We start from the raw sequence: 17,456 nt of genomic DNA on the forward strand, positions 1-17,456 counted from the left end.
GAATCGTGTCAATCATCGCTTGCTGGTTGTAAAACCATATCATTTCCCTGACATGAATCTTGTAGCTTAAATTTGCATGGATATTATGGAATCCTAGCTGATGTTTCTGCACATCTCTCTGGTTGATTCATGTTTTGAAGTCCTGATGTATAGCAAATAAACATCAGTAGTCGCGACCGCCAGCGGGCGATAATAGAAGAAGTTATTAATAAACATCACGTGTTGAGCTTGCTGCTTCGCCAGGATGAAAAAATATGAATTTCTCTCTGCACGAATGATTACATCCAATAAAAATAACTCCTTTCTTTCCACAACACCAGCTTTCATGAAACATCATAAAATAACGAAATATTATTATCCCAAAATACCACATTTGTAACTTTATAAATTTTAAAATTATGTACAGTAAGCCAAGGGATATGTTATAGGGATGAAATAAATAATTTAAATAAATTATACGTACATTACATATACGCAGATATTGATCCTGCTTCTTTTTTGCCTTTACTGATCACATAATTGCTTAATACCAATTAACACTTCATTAGTCATGTCACATGACAATACAAACACACGTCCATATTCATTTGAAAGACAAAAGACTTACCCAGTGAATTGAATTTGTGAGCAGTAACAAGCGAATGGTGGTGATAAAGGAAGTAAGGAGATTTTGTTAATTTGCGTATTCATCATTTTTTTTTTTTTTTTAGATTTCATCTTCACAAAGCTACTGTCCAGTAAAATTGTAAATTCTAAAAAGGGAATGTTTTAAAGGGCTGATGACACGAACATGACTCTATGCAATTTCTTAAATAAACTATACAACATGGCAAACATGTTAGATTTCTGTTATAATTACGTGAAAAGAAGCTGTTGTTACGCAAATATCCAACTTTTAATTGCACAGCGCAAGAAAACTGGGTCCGTGGCTCGCGGCCATGTTGTGACGTCAGCGGAAGAACACGCTGCGGTTCACTGGCTGTTCTACTCTGGTTCTACTCAATGGAAATGGCGCATGAAAACGCCGGTGAACTCTCTAGTGCTAGCTCTTCCTCTTCTGGGAGTCTAGAATTGTGTTGATCTCTTCCGAATAGAATCTATGATAGCCTACCCTCTTTACCCTTTGCCTCTCGTTGCTAGGCGGCAGTTGCATGAAAGCCGCAAGCTTTCACAAGCAAATACATGACTGATATCACGCCGACTTTATGATTACATTTATGATTATCATGTAGAATCTATAGCTCTACGTACCTTTATCTTATGTCGTTTCACAACACATGTTCTGACAGGAGGGCTGTCTTTGGATCCGGCATAGCTACTAGTAGACCCCCTCCGGAATACTGGCAGTGTTGCCAGATTGGGAGGTTTCCCACCCAGTTGGGCGGTTTCAAGTTCATTTTGGTGGGTTTTGAACATATTTTGGGCTGGAAAACTTCAGCAGTATCTGGCAACGTTTGTGCTGAACTGAACACCCAAGAGATTCTTTTAAGGTGGGAAGGGTGTCAAAACAATCCAAATCGAAGTGTTCAGAGCACAGGACGGATGTTGGTGAGGGCTCCCACTTGTCACGAGTGCGCCTGACTTGCTTCACCCACTTCGCATGCAGCTCGGGATCTCTGGGAAACTTGAATAAACTTACCCCATCCTTGTGGGTTTTGGAGCAAAAGCCGGCAACACAACGCGAAGGCATAATAACTATATATATATATATATATATATATATATATATATATATATAATGTATAATAAAAATACTAATAATGATAAACTGAACACCTGTCGCATCAACAACAAACTGGTAAGTTAGGAGGAAGGTTCTTTCGCTGACGTCATATAGCTCCTCCTCCTCCTTCGTCTCCTGGGTGCTGCAGCCCCGTCAGATTTGCCCAGATAGCCGTGTTTATCATCGTAACTTGTAAAATAGGTGCCTTCGTGAATTAATATATGGATCATCGGGAATTACTTTTTATGTTATAAAACATTACCAAAGATGTCAAAAACGTGTCATCAGCGCTTTAAGCTTTATAATACATAGGGCCAAATTACTCAATTCTGATTGGTCAATCAAGGAGGGCTTTTTTCCTTAACACGGGGCCGTATTTCTGAAATGCTATCGGCTAGTTTTGTTTCTTGGTTACGGTTACAAAAACTAGCGAATTTTGTCAACAAAATGGCCGACTCTGCTGACTCAGCAGTGCCACGTTTCGCTATATTTGACGAAGAAATGATAAACCAATTGAAAGCTGCAAGCGAAAATGAAAACACCAAAAAAAAAAAAGTACGAATTTTTGGCTTTCCGTGTTTAAGAAACGGGCCGCAGAAACACAAATAAACGACTCTCTAGTGGCGTATGAATGCTGCGAGTTAGACAAGGTGCTATCGCAGTTTTATGCAGAAGTGAGGAAAGAAAATGGGGAAAACTACGAACCAGACTCTGTTAAAGTAACGCAGGCAGCATTGGATCTAGCCTGGCTAACGCAACTTCAAAGCTCTCCAAGCTATTGGTCTGGCCAAGATATTAAGCCCAACCGTTTCCCAGAGCCCGTGGTTGACCCGCCTCCCTGAAATGCCTCAGTTTGCTACTGGTCGAAGCCAGAAAAGGCTGTGACGAAGCTTAAATCAATCACATCACTCTTTCCTCTGACGTATGCGACGCGACGGGGCTAACTGGTAGATTAAACTCTTACCGAAGCCGGTCGGGAGCAAGGCGAAAACGTCCTTCCTTTCAATAAATACCTCCAGGGCTGCTCTTTGCTCCGTTTTCAATGAGAACTTTCCGTTGAATGCTTTCAATACAGCATCTATGCGTAATAGATGCGGAAGCGTGAATGAAGCGCTTCCAGCATAGATTCTGTAAACAATCTATGGCTTCTGGTCGCAGTTCTACTACGTCAGTGCCTTGAACACGCCTCTACCCAGGGCCGTTGGAGATGCTCAAAGTTGATTGGTTCCCGATTTTTCGGGAGCTTGGAAGAGCTGTAGATAGCTTGCCTGGCCAGACTAAGCTCGCAACAGGCCCTCGTGTTGCGTCACGCTTAGGATGGGCGGGCCCAGGCTACATTGGATCGGCATCTGAGACGAGAGAAATATCCGGGATCAATCCTGAAAGATGTTGAAATCCTGTCCAAAATCCTCGTGTCGTGTTGCCGTGTCATGATGAAAGACGCTTTAAAAACTGATTCAAACGTGCAAGATAGTCTGATTGGTTCAGAAAACGTGAATGACAAATGTTGTGAACTTGAACGGCTTCCGAAGTATGAATTTGGCCCGATATATTACATATAAACAAGTTCCTCATAAAATTAAGGATCGGTTTCACTCGTGATTTCGAAGTTTTGAAAATCAAAGAACTTAGAAATCATGAGTGAAATTAATCCTTAATTTTACTCGGCCCCATACGATTACCTATACATATACATATAGCAGTTCAAACATGCACCCATATGAAGAAAATGTACCTTTGAAAATCGACAAATCTGTCAACCCAGCTGTTTTGATGAGTAGAAAATTATTATTATTATTTTTTAAAATTTTAATTGTCAAATATTTAACAGTTGTTCTACGAAATCAAGTCGTACATGAGCTGATAGCCGATGAGGCGCGTAGCACCAAGTTGGCTGTAATCCATGTATGACGAGATGAAGTGGAATAACTGTTTTATTCTATCCACAGTCACTGGATTTTGAGAAACTGAACATTTTTTTTTTTTTGCAAATTCGATAAATAAAAACTTTATACAAAACGTCCGACAAAACCATTTCCACTTAGAATGTAAACAAACAGGCAAAATGACAGGAGCAATTTGTGAAAAATGCTATAATAATAATAATTCTTGAAAATAAAAAAAGATACTTTCTTAGCATCAAATACTTTCATTTCATATTCTGTTGCTTTTTTTTGTATTTTTGGGTTTTTTTATTTTATTTTAATTTTTTTTTTGCGTAGAGTTTTTATTTCGCCCGTGGTTGGTTCAACAACACGCTCCACCATTTTGTTTTGTTTACTCATGGTATATGAGCTGATAGCCTGGTAGTAGAGTAGCCAGTCAGAGCGTGTGATTGCTCATATCCAGTGAATGTGGATAGAATATTTTGATTTAGCCTTCAGATAATAACTTGGACTGAAGATACGTGCAAAAGCGTGTTAGAAAATGCATAGCAACAGGTATTTTAACATATATATATATTTTTAATGATTTTACTGATCTTTGAAAACGCAGTTTTTGGCATTTTTGGCTGTTCTAGGGTAAAAACCAAGTCTGAAACTGTGTAATCTTAAATATTTGGTAATAGTCAGTGCGTTTACATGCACATAGAGAAAATCGAATTTCTGCCGTAGCTCGACTGAAATCGAAGTTCTAAATGCCATGGATGCACCTTAGCTCGGCTGAAATCGAACCGAACTGGATTTCTCGTAATCGAGCTACGCGACCTAGATTATGCGATTGTAGCCGAGCTACTTAGTGCATGTAAACCCTATCGAGCTACGTAGTCGAGCTACTTACTTCAGCACTGCCCCTTCCGGAAGCGACGAGTGACGAGACCACAAGCGGGAAACACGACAGCCTCGGTCGGCATGACAACAGTAGTAGTAGCGAGCAGCAGAAGAGGTCAGGAGGAACAACATCTCTCGATGTCGCTGTCCTCATCGTCGTTCTTCTTGTGAACACGGAACTGATAACTTTGTTTATACTCTTGAATAGCTCTTCTTCATGACGACAACCGGAAGTGTACCAACACGATGGGGCGTGTAGCGCCACCTGTGGCTCGGGTGCACAATGTACCTCACACAATAGCTCGATTTCCTTGTGTGCATGTAGGATTGGATTTCTCTGGCACCCCTGCTGGGACCCTTAGCTCGATTACCGACAGCAGCTCGATTTGGATGTGCATGTAAACGCACTGAGTGTAATTTCAAAACCAGTAAAGCTGTCTTAATGAACGAGGCATCATTGTGTTTGTTTTTTCATTGTCTTTCTGATGGGCGATTGTATGAGAGAGTGGCATGGAAAAACAAATGCCTTGGGGTACCTAGTTATACAGGCCCAGAGAGAGAAACGTCCTGTCCTGTCCTGTCTTGTCCTGTCCATCCCCCTCCATCACCCCACACACACACACCATGATTATTAACTGATCAATAACTAGCTGGCTAGTTAATTGCCCTTTGCTTGGGAATTAGGCAGGTGCTTACGAGTGCACAGCTATAGACAATCTCATGACTTATTCTTTCTTCTCTTTTCTTTTAACTCCTCCATTTGGTTTTCTCTCTGTCTCTCCTTTGCTTCATTTTTTTGACATTTTTGTCATGGGGGGAAAAAACATGCAGTTGACGCATCGTGACGCGAGCATCCAGAAGCTCCAGAGAGATCTGCTTTTGTCTCATCAGGCCCGCGATTCCCAGAGTGCTCAGGTAAATCTGCTCTACTAATAACCAGTCGCAGTATATTCTCATTTTTTAATTTGTATATTTTCTTCTGTTCAGTTTCCTTATTCTGTGTTTCACTGAGATATAAAAGTAATAAAAATGCAGCATTTCATTCTCCTCTTCTTCCGTGTGTGTGTGTGTGCGTCTGTGAGAGAGATTGTGTCTCACTGAGCACGAGCACAATGCCATTTTACGTCCTACTGTATTGATTGCGCTTGAGGTAAATTGCTTGCATAAACGAACGCGTGAGGGGGCATTTATATTGTGCAATTATGCTCTGAAGCGTCAAGACAAGCATAGGGGTCCATATCCTTCGCTCAGGCTTAATAGGTCGTTCATAAACGTTTAAAACGTGTGTTGATTACAGCAGCGGCTGTGTTTGCATTTCATTTCCCCGTCAGGTTGATGGCGTGATGGCGACCCTCCATCACGATTCAAATGCAGTATTGATCAGGGAGCGGCTGGGGAGTTCCAATCAAAACCACGCTGAATGCTTTGCATCCATTTCACCGTTCGCTTTTAAGTCCGAGCAAAACAAAAGAAATATTCTCACTCTTCTCCATAAAGGAATCCCTTTCTCGTTTCTTTCGTTCACCATGAGACGAGGCATTTTGCTACTCTTTGTGTGTTTTTTTTTTTTTTTTTCCCTTCTTTCCCCTACTTGTAGTGTGCTAATGTCACGATTTAAATGAAGTATTGATCAGTTTAGGAGGGGAGAATGGAGCGAGCGAGCGAGCAAGCGATTGTAAGGCAAAGAAAGAAAGAGCCGGGTTATCGGCTTGCATCACACACCGAAAACCAGAGCGTTAGGGATGAGACTGGGCTTTTTTTTTTGTTGTTTTTGTTGTTAGGATTAACCACGAAAGAAAGATTCCTCTTCCCCTCACATTTTTTGAATTCTTGAACCCTTCAGGAATTTGAGTGGGATGCCAAAAAAGAGGAGCCTGGGAAAGAGACGGCGCTTTTGCCGCGCTCGTCCTCAGAAGAGCACAGTCAGTGGTGGAGGTGGTGAAGAAGCCGAGCTCGAGTTAGGTGATGGCGGCGAATTTCGTGGATTACTCCCAGGCCTTTAACGACTGCAGATGGTTAATTGATCTTTGGGATCTTTCCAGGGCCTCCGTTTTTCTATTTTGTCTTGGAACGAAAGAGCAAGCTGCCGTCATGATGGACTGGACTGGACTGGACTGGTACCACAGGGTCTGCGTACATCCATCCTTCCTTCTTTCCTTCGTTCTTCTCAGTGGTGTCCTCCTCCTCTGTTCTCCTCCCTCTCTGTCTCCCTCTCTCTCTCTCTCTGTGTGTGGTGACAATGCGGTGTTAATTACAAGATTAATTATTTATTTTGCGATTCGACACTCCAGGCCTTTATTAACTTTCCTGATCCAAATGATGACTTTTTTTTTTTTCACTGAGGATCGAATGACTTTTTCGAACATCATACATTTTTCCATTTCCTGATTGCGTTGTTGACGGAAAAGTGTTTACTTTCTAAAATCAAACATTGCACGCAATATGGCTCTGTTTCATATTCGGGTTAAGAAGGATTGATTTTTGTTTATTTATTCAGCTAGAAGCTTTCACTCGCGGGGAAAAACCTGGACGTTAGGGCTGAGGGACAGAGGATGGATTGGATCGGCGTCTTTTTTTTTTTTTTGCGTTAGGCTAGCATCCATGGAGGGTTTCGGAAGAGGCGAGGCTCTTTGTAGTGGATTGATTTTTCTCTTCCTCTGCGCCCTGCCTCCTTTTACCGTTCAATAGCTGGACGTCCAGGAGCAGAGGCTGTGGGAACTGCAGAGGGAGCTGCAGGAGAAGCAGCAGGAGCTGCGGAGAGGACACAACCGCCTCCAGCAGCTCAGCACCGAGCTCCAGAACACGACGAGGAACACTCAAGAGCTACAGGGTCAGGTAAGATGATCACTACCAGGCCCAGGCTGCTCAGGCCTTCTCTCTCTCTCTCTCTCTCTCTCTCTCTCTCTCTCTCTCGTACACCTCTGTTCTTTTATCATACTTGTCTTTATCATTGATGTGTGCAATAGCTCCCCCCCAATTTTATGAGCTCTCACCTTGTCACGTTTGCACTGTAATTTCAGTGATCCTTGTTATGATCAATACGTAGATGATGACGTGCTGACCGTGTCTGTGTATCTAAGGTCTGGGCCCAATACTGTGCTTATTATTTTCAAATGGCGTGAAATGCAACGTGACGTGATTTGACGTCATGTCTTGATGATGAATTTGAATGTGATTGCAGAGTGAACGTACTCGTGAAGACGACTACAGAAGTGTCATTAATGGACTTCCAGGTTTAGCATGATGGACGATGAAAGAGCTGATGCTTTTAACCGACGTCCACGGGTTACGTAGAGGTGTAACACAATGCCACGATCTGTATCTGTTTTTGAATTTATAATGAAATTGGGCGTGGCTTGAAATGGAAGGATTTTGTTTGAGTAGTTTCAGCATGTGTGTGTGTGTTAGGGGTGGCACGGTTCACAAAAGTCGCGGTTCGGTACGTATTGCGGTTTGAGGTCTGCGGTTCGGTACATATTGCGTTTTTTTTTTTTTTTTTAAATCTTAAGTACTCTGTATTTGGGCATATAGCCTACTATTTACCTTAAGTAAACATAGTTTAGGATACAGCATTTAAGAGAGGTTAAAATTATAGTTACAATGAAATAATCATGCACAAACTGAGTTTGAGTTGACATAAGCACATTTTATGAACAATCTCTGATGAAAAGCCAGGTAGTATTTTGAAACAGCAAGAGGGAAGACATGGATGATTTCAACAGCTTTTTTATTTACTACAGTATTTATACAAAGTGTCAGGAGTGTTTGCTGCCATGTTGTGGCATCTAGAGGAACCAGGTGTCTTTTGTCACATACAGAGTTTTCATAATTGGAAGAAATAAAAATGAGTTCTTAAAGCTTACTTTTGAACAGATGTGTGTGTTAAAACTTAAACTTTTATGTGGCGACCAACCAACCACCTATATACAAAAACCGAATCAAAAACTCTTCTAATCCCTGAGAGTGAGGATGTATTTTTTCACTTGAAATTAAAGTGCAGTGTTTTGAAACATATGGCTGGATTTCTTATCTAATCTTAAAGTGCCACTGTATTCTTAGAACGATTTATAACAAAATACACACACAGCCAATATAAAATATTGTAATAAAACCAATCACTGCACTGTTTAAAACAAACCTCCCCTCCCCTCGCCGGAAAAAAAAAAAAAATCTAGTTCGCCCATTATCCTGTGTCATTCTGAGATGCGCAGATAGACAGTAAAGGGAATTCCGAATTCCCTTTACTGTCTATCTGCGCATCTCAGAATGACACAGGATAATGGGCGAACTAGATTTTTTTTTTCCGGCGCCGCGGTACGCCGGAAATCCGGCGCGGCGCCGCAACGCTATCACCCCTGTTCGCGCGAAAGAGAACCACGTGGTTTCATACGGGCATTCGGCTTTTTTTTTTTTTGGCGAACGTCTTAAATAGGGGTACCGCGGTTTATACGCGTATTGCACCGCAACAGGCGTATCGTACGGTTCGGTTTTTTTCCCATAACCGTGCCAAGCCTAGTGTGTGTGTGTGTGTGTGTGTGTGTTCAGCTACATTACGCCAGTTCATAATTGGCCTCAATGAGAGATGTGTGCAGGATTGTTTTTATAATCCTGTTCACACAGTTATTAGCTCAGGTGATGAGTTTATACCGTCGTGTGCTGTCGGTTATCTGTCGTCGTCCACATTTCGCGAAAATCGCTTCTTCTCTTTCAAGTCTTCACCGATTTTTAGTATTTTTGGCAGGTCTGCCTGGGGTGCATATAGCGTCTACTCAAATGTGCATAATTGCAATTAATAATGAAGATTATGGAGTAATTAATCAATCAATCCCTGACGAGCAGTTTCCACACACATCGCTTCTTTACCGATTTTGATTCTTTCTGGTATGAAGGTGGGGTACCTAGGGTGCATAGAACTTCTACGCAGATTTGCTTCATTACAATTATTAATGAAGTTATGGACTAATTAAGCCTTAATGAGCAGTTCAACCAAAATCGCTTCTTCTCGGTCAATTCGTCGCCATTTTGGATTCTTTCTGGCAAATAGGTCGGTATTCCTACGGGGGATATCGCTTGTATGTAGCGGATATAGCTCGCGACATTTATTGCGCAAGTTGGTCCACTTTAGAGCATTCCTTCTGGACTAGACAAGGCCAGAGTGAGCTACGCCGTCATTGACGGTCTCGTTATTTTTGTACCTGCATCCTTAACTAATTTGGTTCATTCCCATTTTCCAGAATATAGACTAAGCAAACTAGCCGTGTAATTTAAACCACTGTGGTCCTGACCAGGCAGTTACTAAGGATGATTGAATGCTGTACGTTTCTGTTTGCCCTGCAAGCTTAATATTTATCTTGTGTCACATGGGATCCAAATCCTCTAGTCTCAACCAGATATGTTGTGAACCTTTTTGGCAAAAAAAAAAAGTGCGCCTCTTGTTCATATCTGTATTTCTGTTTGTTTAGATCGCGCACATCATCAGATTTAGTTCGGCCTACAGCTCTACTGTGAACATGCCCAAGCCATGTAACGCTTTCAAATTATGCTTTTAGCTTATAAATGCTCATTCAAACACTCCTGATTCTCAATTTCAATACCAGGATGGCGGTCCGTGCCTTTTTTAGACCCTCCCCTGCTCTTTTTGGGTGTCGGTTTACTTGGACACATGTTGGGAGGTTCTGGAAAGCTGGATTATCCCTGGAAAAATACAAGCAATGCAGTATGTCTGTCGAACCCTGTGTCTTCCAGACACATTTACAGACCAGTGAACATACAAGTAGCACGTTCTCCTATGAATTAAGAGTCATTTTGGACGTACGTCTAAAAATTCAGCCGTGAGCAGTCAGCAGTCTGATGCATAAGCAAACAAGACAATGCCCCAGGGCTGGAGCTGGAGAAGATTTGCTTCACCGCAGCTCAAAGAATATTACAACCCTCCCTTCCTGACAAAATGAAAAAGAAGAAGAAGAAGAAGAAAAAAAAAAACTAACAAAACCTGCTGACCAATCAGAGGCTGGCTCACCGGTGTCCATCAGGAAACAGCCGTGTCACCTGTCGCTAGGCGTCACGGCAGACTCAAGCGAGGAGAGAGAGAGATTGTGATTGTGCTGTGCTGAAGGAGGCTGAAAAGTAATTCAGCACAGGCGTGACCTGTCCAGTTCTCATTAAGTCCGTGAGCAGTGAGACAGATTGCTGCGCTCTCTCTTTTCCATTCTGTTCCCATGATGCATGTAAATAACGAGATAGGATGGGAAAGAAGGTATGATTGCTGCTTTTGAAGCATAATACTATTTATAGTGTCTGTAATAAGCATGATCAGTCACTTGAAAAATACAACTATATACAATGGAGGTCAGAAGTTTACATACGAGGGACACAAATGTCATCATGTCTTGGCAATATTGAGCTTTCAGTGGTTTCTTTGAACTGTTCTTTTTCTGTAGCAGAATGATTGCACGACATCCTTAATAAAAAACTATTTGGTGCACAGGTTTTAATTTATTTTGGATTTTCTGAAATCAACACAGGGTCAAAATTATACCTACAGGGTCAAAAATATACATACACCCACTTAGATTATTAATTTAGTGATTCTGAGCATTCGAAAATGTCTTTTAGCTTTCCATGACCTCTTAACTGTTAGTGTTAGCGACTGACTAAAGCTGGAAGCTTCTCTGCGCACATTATAAAAAATGGTTTGTTTGACAGAGCTCACTGGATTGACCAGTACAGTGGGGAAAGTCCGAGGAGCTCAGTGCAGATCTGCGAAAGAGGATCAGAAATTTACACACTCAGGAATGTCTCTTGCAGCCATTTTTAAACAACTGCAAATCCCAAGCTCATCAATTCAAACAATTGTATGCACGAATAAGTTATTTGGGAGGTGGAGCCAATTTACCAAGCCGCTTCGCTGGAAGAAGACCCAAACTGTCCCCGTCAGCTGAGAGGAAATTGGTTCAGATAGTCAGGAACCACCAAGGAGCAGACCTGCTGTGAACTGGAAGCTACTGGAACACTGTCTACAGTCAAGCGACTTTTACAACACCACAGACTGAGAGGCTGCTGTCCAAGAAAGAAGCCGCTGCGCCAAAATCAACACCTTCAAGCTCGATTAAAGTTTGGAGCTGACCACATGGACAAAGAAAGAAACCTTCTGGAGGTAAGTTTTATGGTCAGACGAGACAAAGATTGAGTCATTTGGCCACAGTGAATAGGGGAACAGTGTGCCAACTGTTCGTCATGGTGGTGGTAGCATCATCCTCAGAGGCCGATTTGCTGCCAGTGGAACAATGAAGAAGGCAGACGCCCTCAAAATTCTTCAGCATAACCTCAAACCGTCAGATACTTGGAACTAATTGGGGTTTAGAATAGCACGGTGACCCCAAACGCACATCAGAGCTGGTTGTGGAGGATAAAGCAGGCTAATATTAAGCTTAAACAGGTCCTGACTTCAACTCTATCAAAAATATGTGGACTGTGTTTTAAAGTTGGGTCTGTGCCAAGAAAAACACAAATTTAATCGAACTCTACAAATGAAGCCAAGAAGAGCGGCCATTTATCCAACCAGAATTCTGCCAGAAACTAGTTGATGGCTGCCAAAAGCGTCTGGTCATGATGAAACTTGCTAAGGGACATGTAACCAAATATTAGGCCTGTTCACTGTATATTTTTTATCTTGTGTTGACTTCAAAAACCGAAAATAAATTAAATCTTGAGTATCAAATGCTTCTTCTTGTTTTTTCCCCCCACTAAAGATGTACGGTATGTTGTACAGTCATTCTGCCACAGACAAAGAACAGTTTCAAGAAATTATTGAAACCTAATATTGTCGTGGCATTCATGTCTGTGTATGTAAACTTCTGACCGAAACTGTATACTATATGGCCAAAAGTTTGTGGAACCCTGACCATCACACCCATACAGTATGTACTTGTTGAACATCCCATTCCAGATTTATTCCCGCTTTGCTGTTATAATAAGCTCCACTCTTCTGGGAAGGCGTTCCACTAGGTTATGGACAATAACTGTAAGGATTTGTGTTCATTCAGCCACAAAAGCATTGAGGTCTGGGGTGCAGTCGGTGTTCCAGTTCATCCCAAAGGTGTTTAGTGGGGTTGAGTTCAGGACACTCAAGTTCTTCCACTCCAACCTTCACACCATGTCTTCATGGAGCTCGCTTTGTGCACAGGAGCATTGTCATGCTGGAACTGCTTTGGAGCTCTTAGTTCCAGTGAAGGGAAATTGTAATGCTACAGCGTACAAAGATATTCGATACAATTGTGTGCTTCTGACAGTTTACGCAGGAACCACGTATGGATGTGATGGTCATGTGTCCGCAAACGTCTGGCCAGTTAGTGTGTATATGGGTCCGTCTCAGAAACTGGTCTCTCATTTGGGACATTATGGTCAAAAAATAAATTTTCTAATTTTACAATTTTTTTTTTTTGCATTTACGTAACACTCAATCTTTCTTTTGTCATGTTTAATAAGAATAAAGATAGTATCTTGCTTTATCTGGCGTCCACTGTGGAACATTTTTTTTGATTACAATTCAAATGCTTTTGTAAAATTGATTTCCATTATAAAATAACGACATCATGAAGAATTAAAGCCCCTCCTTCACAGATGAGTGAAAATATTGAATAAATTTCCTCTTTTTGATTGCTTGGGTTAAAAATGAAGTTATGATGACTGAATTGATTATTCACTTAAATATGAATATGATGATACATTTTGGGTATTTGATATGGCGAAATAGGACACAATGGAAAAATCAAGAACACACCGGAAAGATGAGAATAACGGCGGTGGTAAAAGAACAGCGATTGTACCGGCTGAAGGTCGCGCGGGTCTCTGCTGCGGCGCGCGAGCAACAGGACATCACTACCGCACCGGACGGAGCACGAGGCGGGGGCGGGGCAAAATGACTGGCTGTAGATTCTATCAAAAGTTCGATCTAAATTGACCATGGTCGCAAAATATTGGCCAAAAATACGCACACTATGAAATATGAAAGTAAGATGAAAAAGAAACATTCTATTGCCTTATACTGCAAGACTAAAACAAAATAAAACTGTCAAAACTCACCTTTTCAGTGATAATGTCTGAACAGATCACCCGCGTAACAGAAAGACCGCAAATGGAAGCACGATCAACTTCTGACTGTTGGAGTGGAAAATTCCATTCTGCACATGTTAATGCGTGTCCTTCCCCGCACACAAATAACACGCTACGGTAAAAAAATAGACCACAACTCATTTTATAGCTCAGAAATTCATGCAAGACCAGCTACCATCGTAACATATTCTGTAAGAAACATATTCTATACCTAACTTTCAGCTTTCGTTTTAAAAAACAAAATCGCAGATTTATAACTAAATTTTTATACGGCGTAGTGATTTTAAGTTCCTACTTTTGGTGAGGTAGTGACCTCGACCCTGAGGCTTTCCGTTTAGATCAAAACACACGATCGTATTGGTTTTGGGTTTGCGGAAAATGGAGTGATCAAATATTTTGCATGATGTTTTATTACGGTTATGATTATTCTGTGAGCGCACCAATCCTTAGGTGTGTAAAGTTCCAACTTAAAATACAATTAGTGATAACTGTAGACTTTTCAGTGGACGACAACCTTTTTAAGGGAATGCGATGTAGTCGACCATTTATCAGGTCCCAGATCAAGCCGCCATTTTTCCACAAATTTGCAGAATTTTTGCCAAATTCTGAATAGAGTATTCACATCAGAGATTTAGTTTTATCTGTATTATTTCTTTCATTATTTTATTTCAAATTAAAACCAACACCATTCAAAACTGTATAGTTTGTTTATATATATATATATATATATATATATATATATATATATATATATATATATTAGGGCTGTAACGATATGTGTATCGAAATCGCGATACGCAGAGCCACGATCCGTATCGCGATACAAGAAGGCAGAATCGCGGTACACCCTTTCAAACTTCTCCTCAGCCCAAAAACAGAGGCGCTTCCAAGCTTCAATTTATGAATACTTTACTTTTTATTTAAATTACATTTTAAACTTACTTAAATTACTTTTATTTTTTTATATCTATTAGTAAGTCGTTTTTTCGCCGACCTGCGACAATCTTCTGCGAGTCACGCAACGTCCACACTCGCCACTGGCAGAGCATTCATTTCTTTTAAGCGGTCGCCATTCAGGTTGCGACGCGGGGAGCGAATCTGTAAACAAGCAGCTCATTGGCTGGCTAGGTGTGCCACAAGCCAATCACAATCACTTGACCGGAAAGGCATGCAGTGTTGCCAGATTGGGCAGGTTTAGGTGCTTTTTGGCTGGTTTTGAACATATTTTGGGGTGGAAAACGTTAGCAGTATCTGGCAACACTGAAGGCATGTCTGCTTGGGCGGAAGCCTTCTGCGGCAGTTACATTTTGACACGCGAGCAATGTTTCACCATAAAAATTCCGTAATTTCCATCTGTTTTCCGCGATCACAGAAAATCATTGGCCCTATGAGAGTGAGACAGTGAGAGAGCCACCCCCCCCAAAAAAAAATCTTAACGGATTTACACGATTTGGAAAAATGACTTTTTCAGAACCGAAAAAAACAGAGCTTCCGGCTCAACAGTATTATTTTGAGAAATAAAACAATCTTTGGATATACATTTGTTCATTTTTGCATACATATTACTCATTCTCTGCAGTGGTCTGAATTATTTGTTATTAAATAGTTAATGTAAGTAAGTAAATGTTAATAAGTCAAATTTACTACTTTAAAAAAACATTTTTAAAAAAATCGTGGGCGTATCGAATCGTGGGTCAAAAATCGCGAATCGAATCGTGAGTTGGGTGTATCGTTACAGCCCTAATATATATCAATCAAAGGTGAAGCATTTTGAAGAGGTCATTGCTGGTCTGAATGAACTTGCTTGGAATGAATGAACGTGAATAACCGATGTTAACATTTTATTGGCATAAATCAGGAAATTCACCCTGTTTCAGTGAAGTAAGGTGCCATAGCTTATTTGACAATGATTCTGGGGTAAAAGGGAAGACCTTGTGGTCGCTTGTTGCCAGTCTGTTAGCTTATGAACCCAGAAGAGGGGAGTTATGCATCCAAAAGCTCCTGATCCCTAGCACTTTATCACTTTAATGTTCATGATGTATTGACTTTCCCAGAACAGCAAAGCGTAATGTCAGTGTTATCAATTTAACCAACTGTGATGAGTGATGGAACGTAAATAGTACTATAATCTTATTAAAAACTTTGCTGACATTTTGATACGATGCCGCGTCCTGAATTTAGGGTTGACGGCGTCTTTCCAACGTTCCAGATCGGAATGTCAATTTTTAATTTTTGTTCGTTTTAAAGTCGGAGCCTGAACAAGAGCGGCTGATTTGATAGGCTATTACAGCAACATGTCTAAGCACACTTCTGGATAACGCATTACATTCCGACCCTGTTTCTTTGTGACCTGGATTGAACGAGTGGTAAGAGGTCTCATAGATCTACAGCCTGATGGAACAATAAGAACAGTATCCAATTCTTGTCTCATACAAATCATGTTCATTGTCATCTTATATGTGGAAGCTATTAAATAAGACTTTTTTTTAATACGGAACAGATCCTGTACAGATATTGGATTGTTTAGGTTGTTTTATAGCTTTATTTGTAGATAAATAAAGTGTTTTGTTTTGATGTTTTGTCTGTCTCATAGCTACATGAGGTGAGAGCGCATCTAGTCCAGGCGGAGGCCGAGAACGAAGCTCTGTTGAGATATAAACATCTGCGTACGTCCGAGGTAACCCTCATTCCACCTCAGATAGTCAGAGTTGGTGTTTATAAGTGTGGTCTCAAAGTCGTGTTAAAATTGACACGTATTGTTTGTTGTTTTTTTAATCATTTTCTCAAACTAATGTGGCACAAAGGTGATAATTTTTTTTTTAATATTTACACTGAATACAAGTTTCCTAAATACAACGCCGATTCCAAAAAAGTTGGGACAAAGTACAAATTGTAAATAAAAACGGAATGCAATGATGTGGAAGTTTCAAAATTCCATATTTTATTCAGAATAGAACATAGATGACATATCAAATGTTTAAACTGAGAAAATGTATCATTTAAAGAGAAAAATTAGGGGATTTTAAATTTCATGACAACAACACATCTCAAAAAAGTTGGGACAAGGCCATGTTTACCACTGTGAGACATCCCCTTTTCTCTTTACAACAGTCTGTAAACGTCTGGGGACTGAGGAGACAAGTTGCTCAAGTTTAGGGATAGGAATGTTAACCCATTCTTGTCTAATGTAGGATTCTAGTTGCTCAACTGTCTTAGGTCTTTTTTGTCGTATCTTCCGTTTTATGATGCGCCAAATGTTTTCTGTGGGTGAAAGATCTGGACTGCAGGCTGGCCAGTTCAGTACCCGGACCCTTCTTCTACGCAGCCATGATGCTGTAATTGATGCAGTATGTGGTTTGGCATTGTCATGTTGGAAAATGCAAGGTCTTCCCTGAAAGAGACGTCGTCTGGATGGGAGCATATGTTGCTCTAGAACCTGGATATACCTTTCAGCATTGATGGTGTCTTTCCAGATGTGTAAGCTGCCCATGCCACACGCACTAATGCAACCCCATACCATCAGAGATGCAGGCTTCTGAACTGAGCGCTGATAACAACTCGGGTCGTCCTTCTCCTCTTTAGTCCGAATGACACGGCATCCCTGATTTCCATAAAGAACTTCAAATTTTGATTCGTCTGACCACAGAACAGTTTTCCACTTTGCCACAGTCCATTTTAAATGAGCCTTGGCCCAGAGAAGACGTCTGCGCTTCTGGATCATGTTTAGATACGGCTTCTTCTTTGAACTATAGAGTTTTAGCTGGCAACGGCGGATGGCACGGTGAATTGTGTTCACAGATAATGTTCTCTGGAAATATTCCTGAGCCCATTTTGTGATTTCCAATACA

At 40.9% G+C, this 17,456-nt stretch overlaps 1 protein-coding gene across 1 annotated transcript in view; it reads left to right on the plus strand.

The window, feature by feature from the left end:
* LOC132899782 (polyamine-modulated factor 1-binding protein 1) overlaps positions 1-17,456 on the plus strand; it is a 298,473-nt gene that overhangs the window by 77,146 nt on the left and 203,871 nt on the right. The window contains 3 exon segments of the mRNA XM_060941901.1: positions 5,326-5,409; positions 7,183-7,329; positions 16,202-16,285. Coding sequence (XP_060797884.1) covers positions 5,326-5,409; positions 7,183-7,329; positions 16,202-16,285 — 315 coding nt within the window.

Source organism: Neoarius graeffei, chromosome 15, assembly GCF_027579695.1.
Source record: "Neoarius graeffei isolate fNeoGra1 chromosome 15, fNeoGra1.pri, whole genome shotgun sequence".
Taxonomy (NCBI): Eukaryota; Metazoa; Chordata; class Actinopteri; order Siluriformes; family Ariidae; genus Neoarius; species Neoarius graeffei.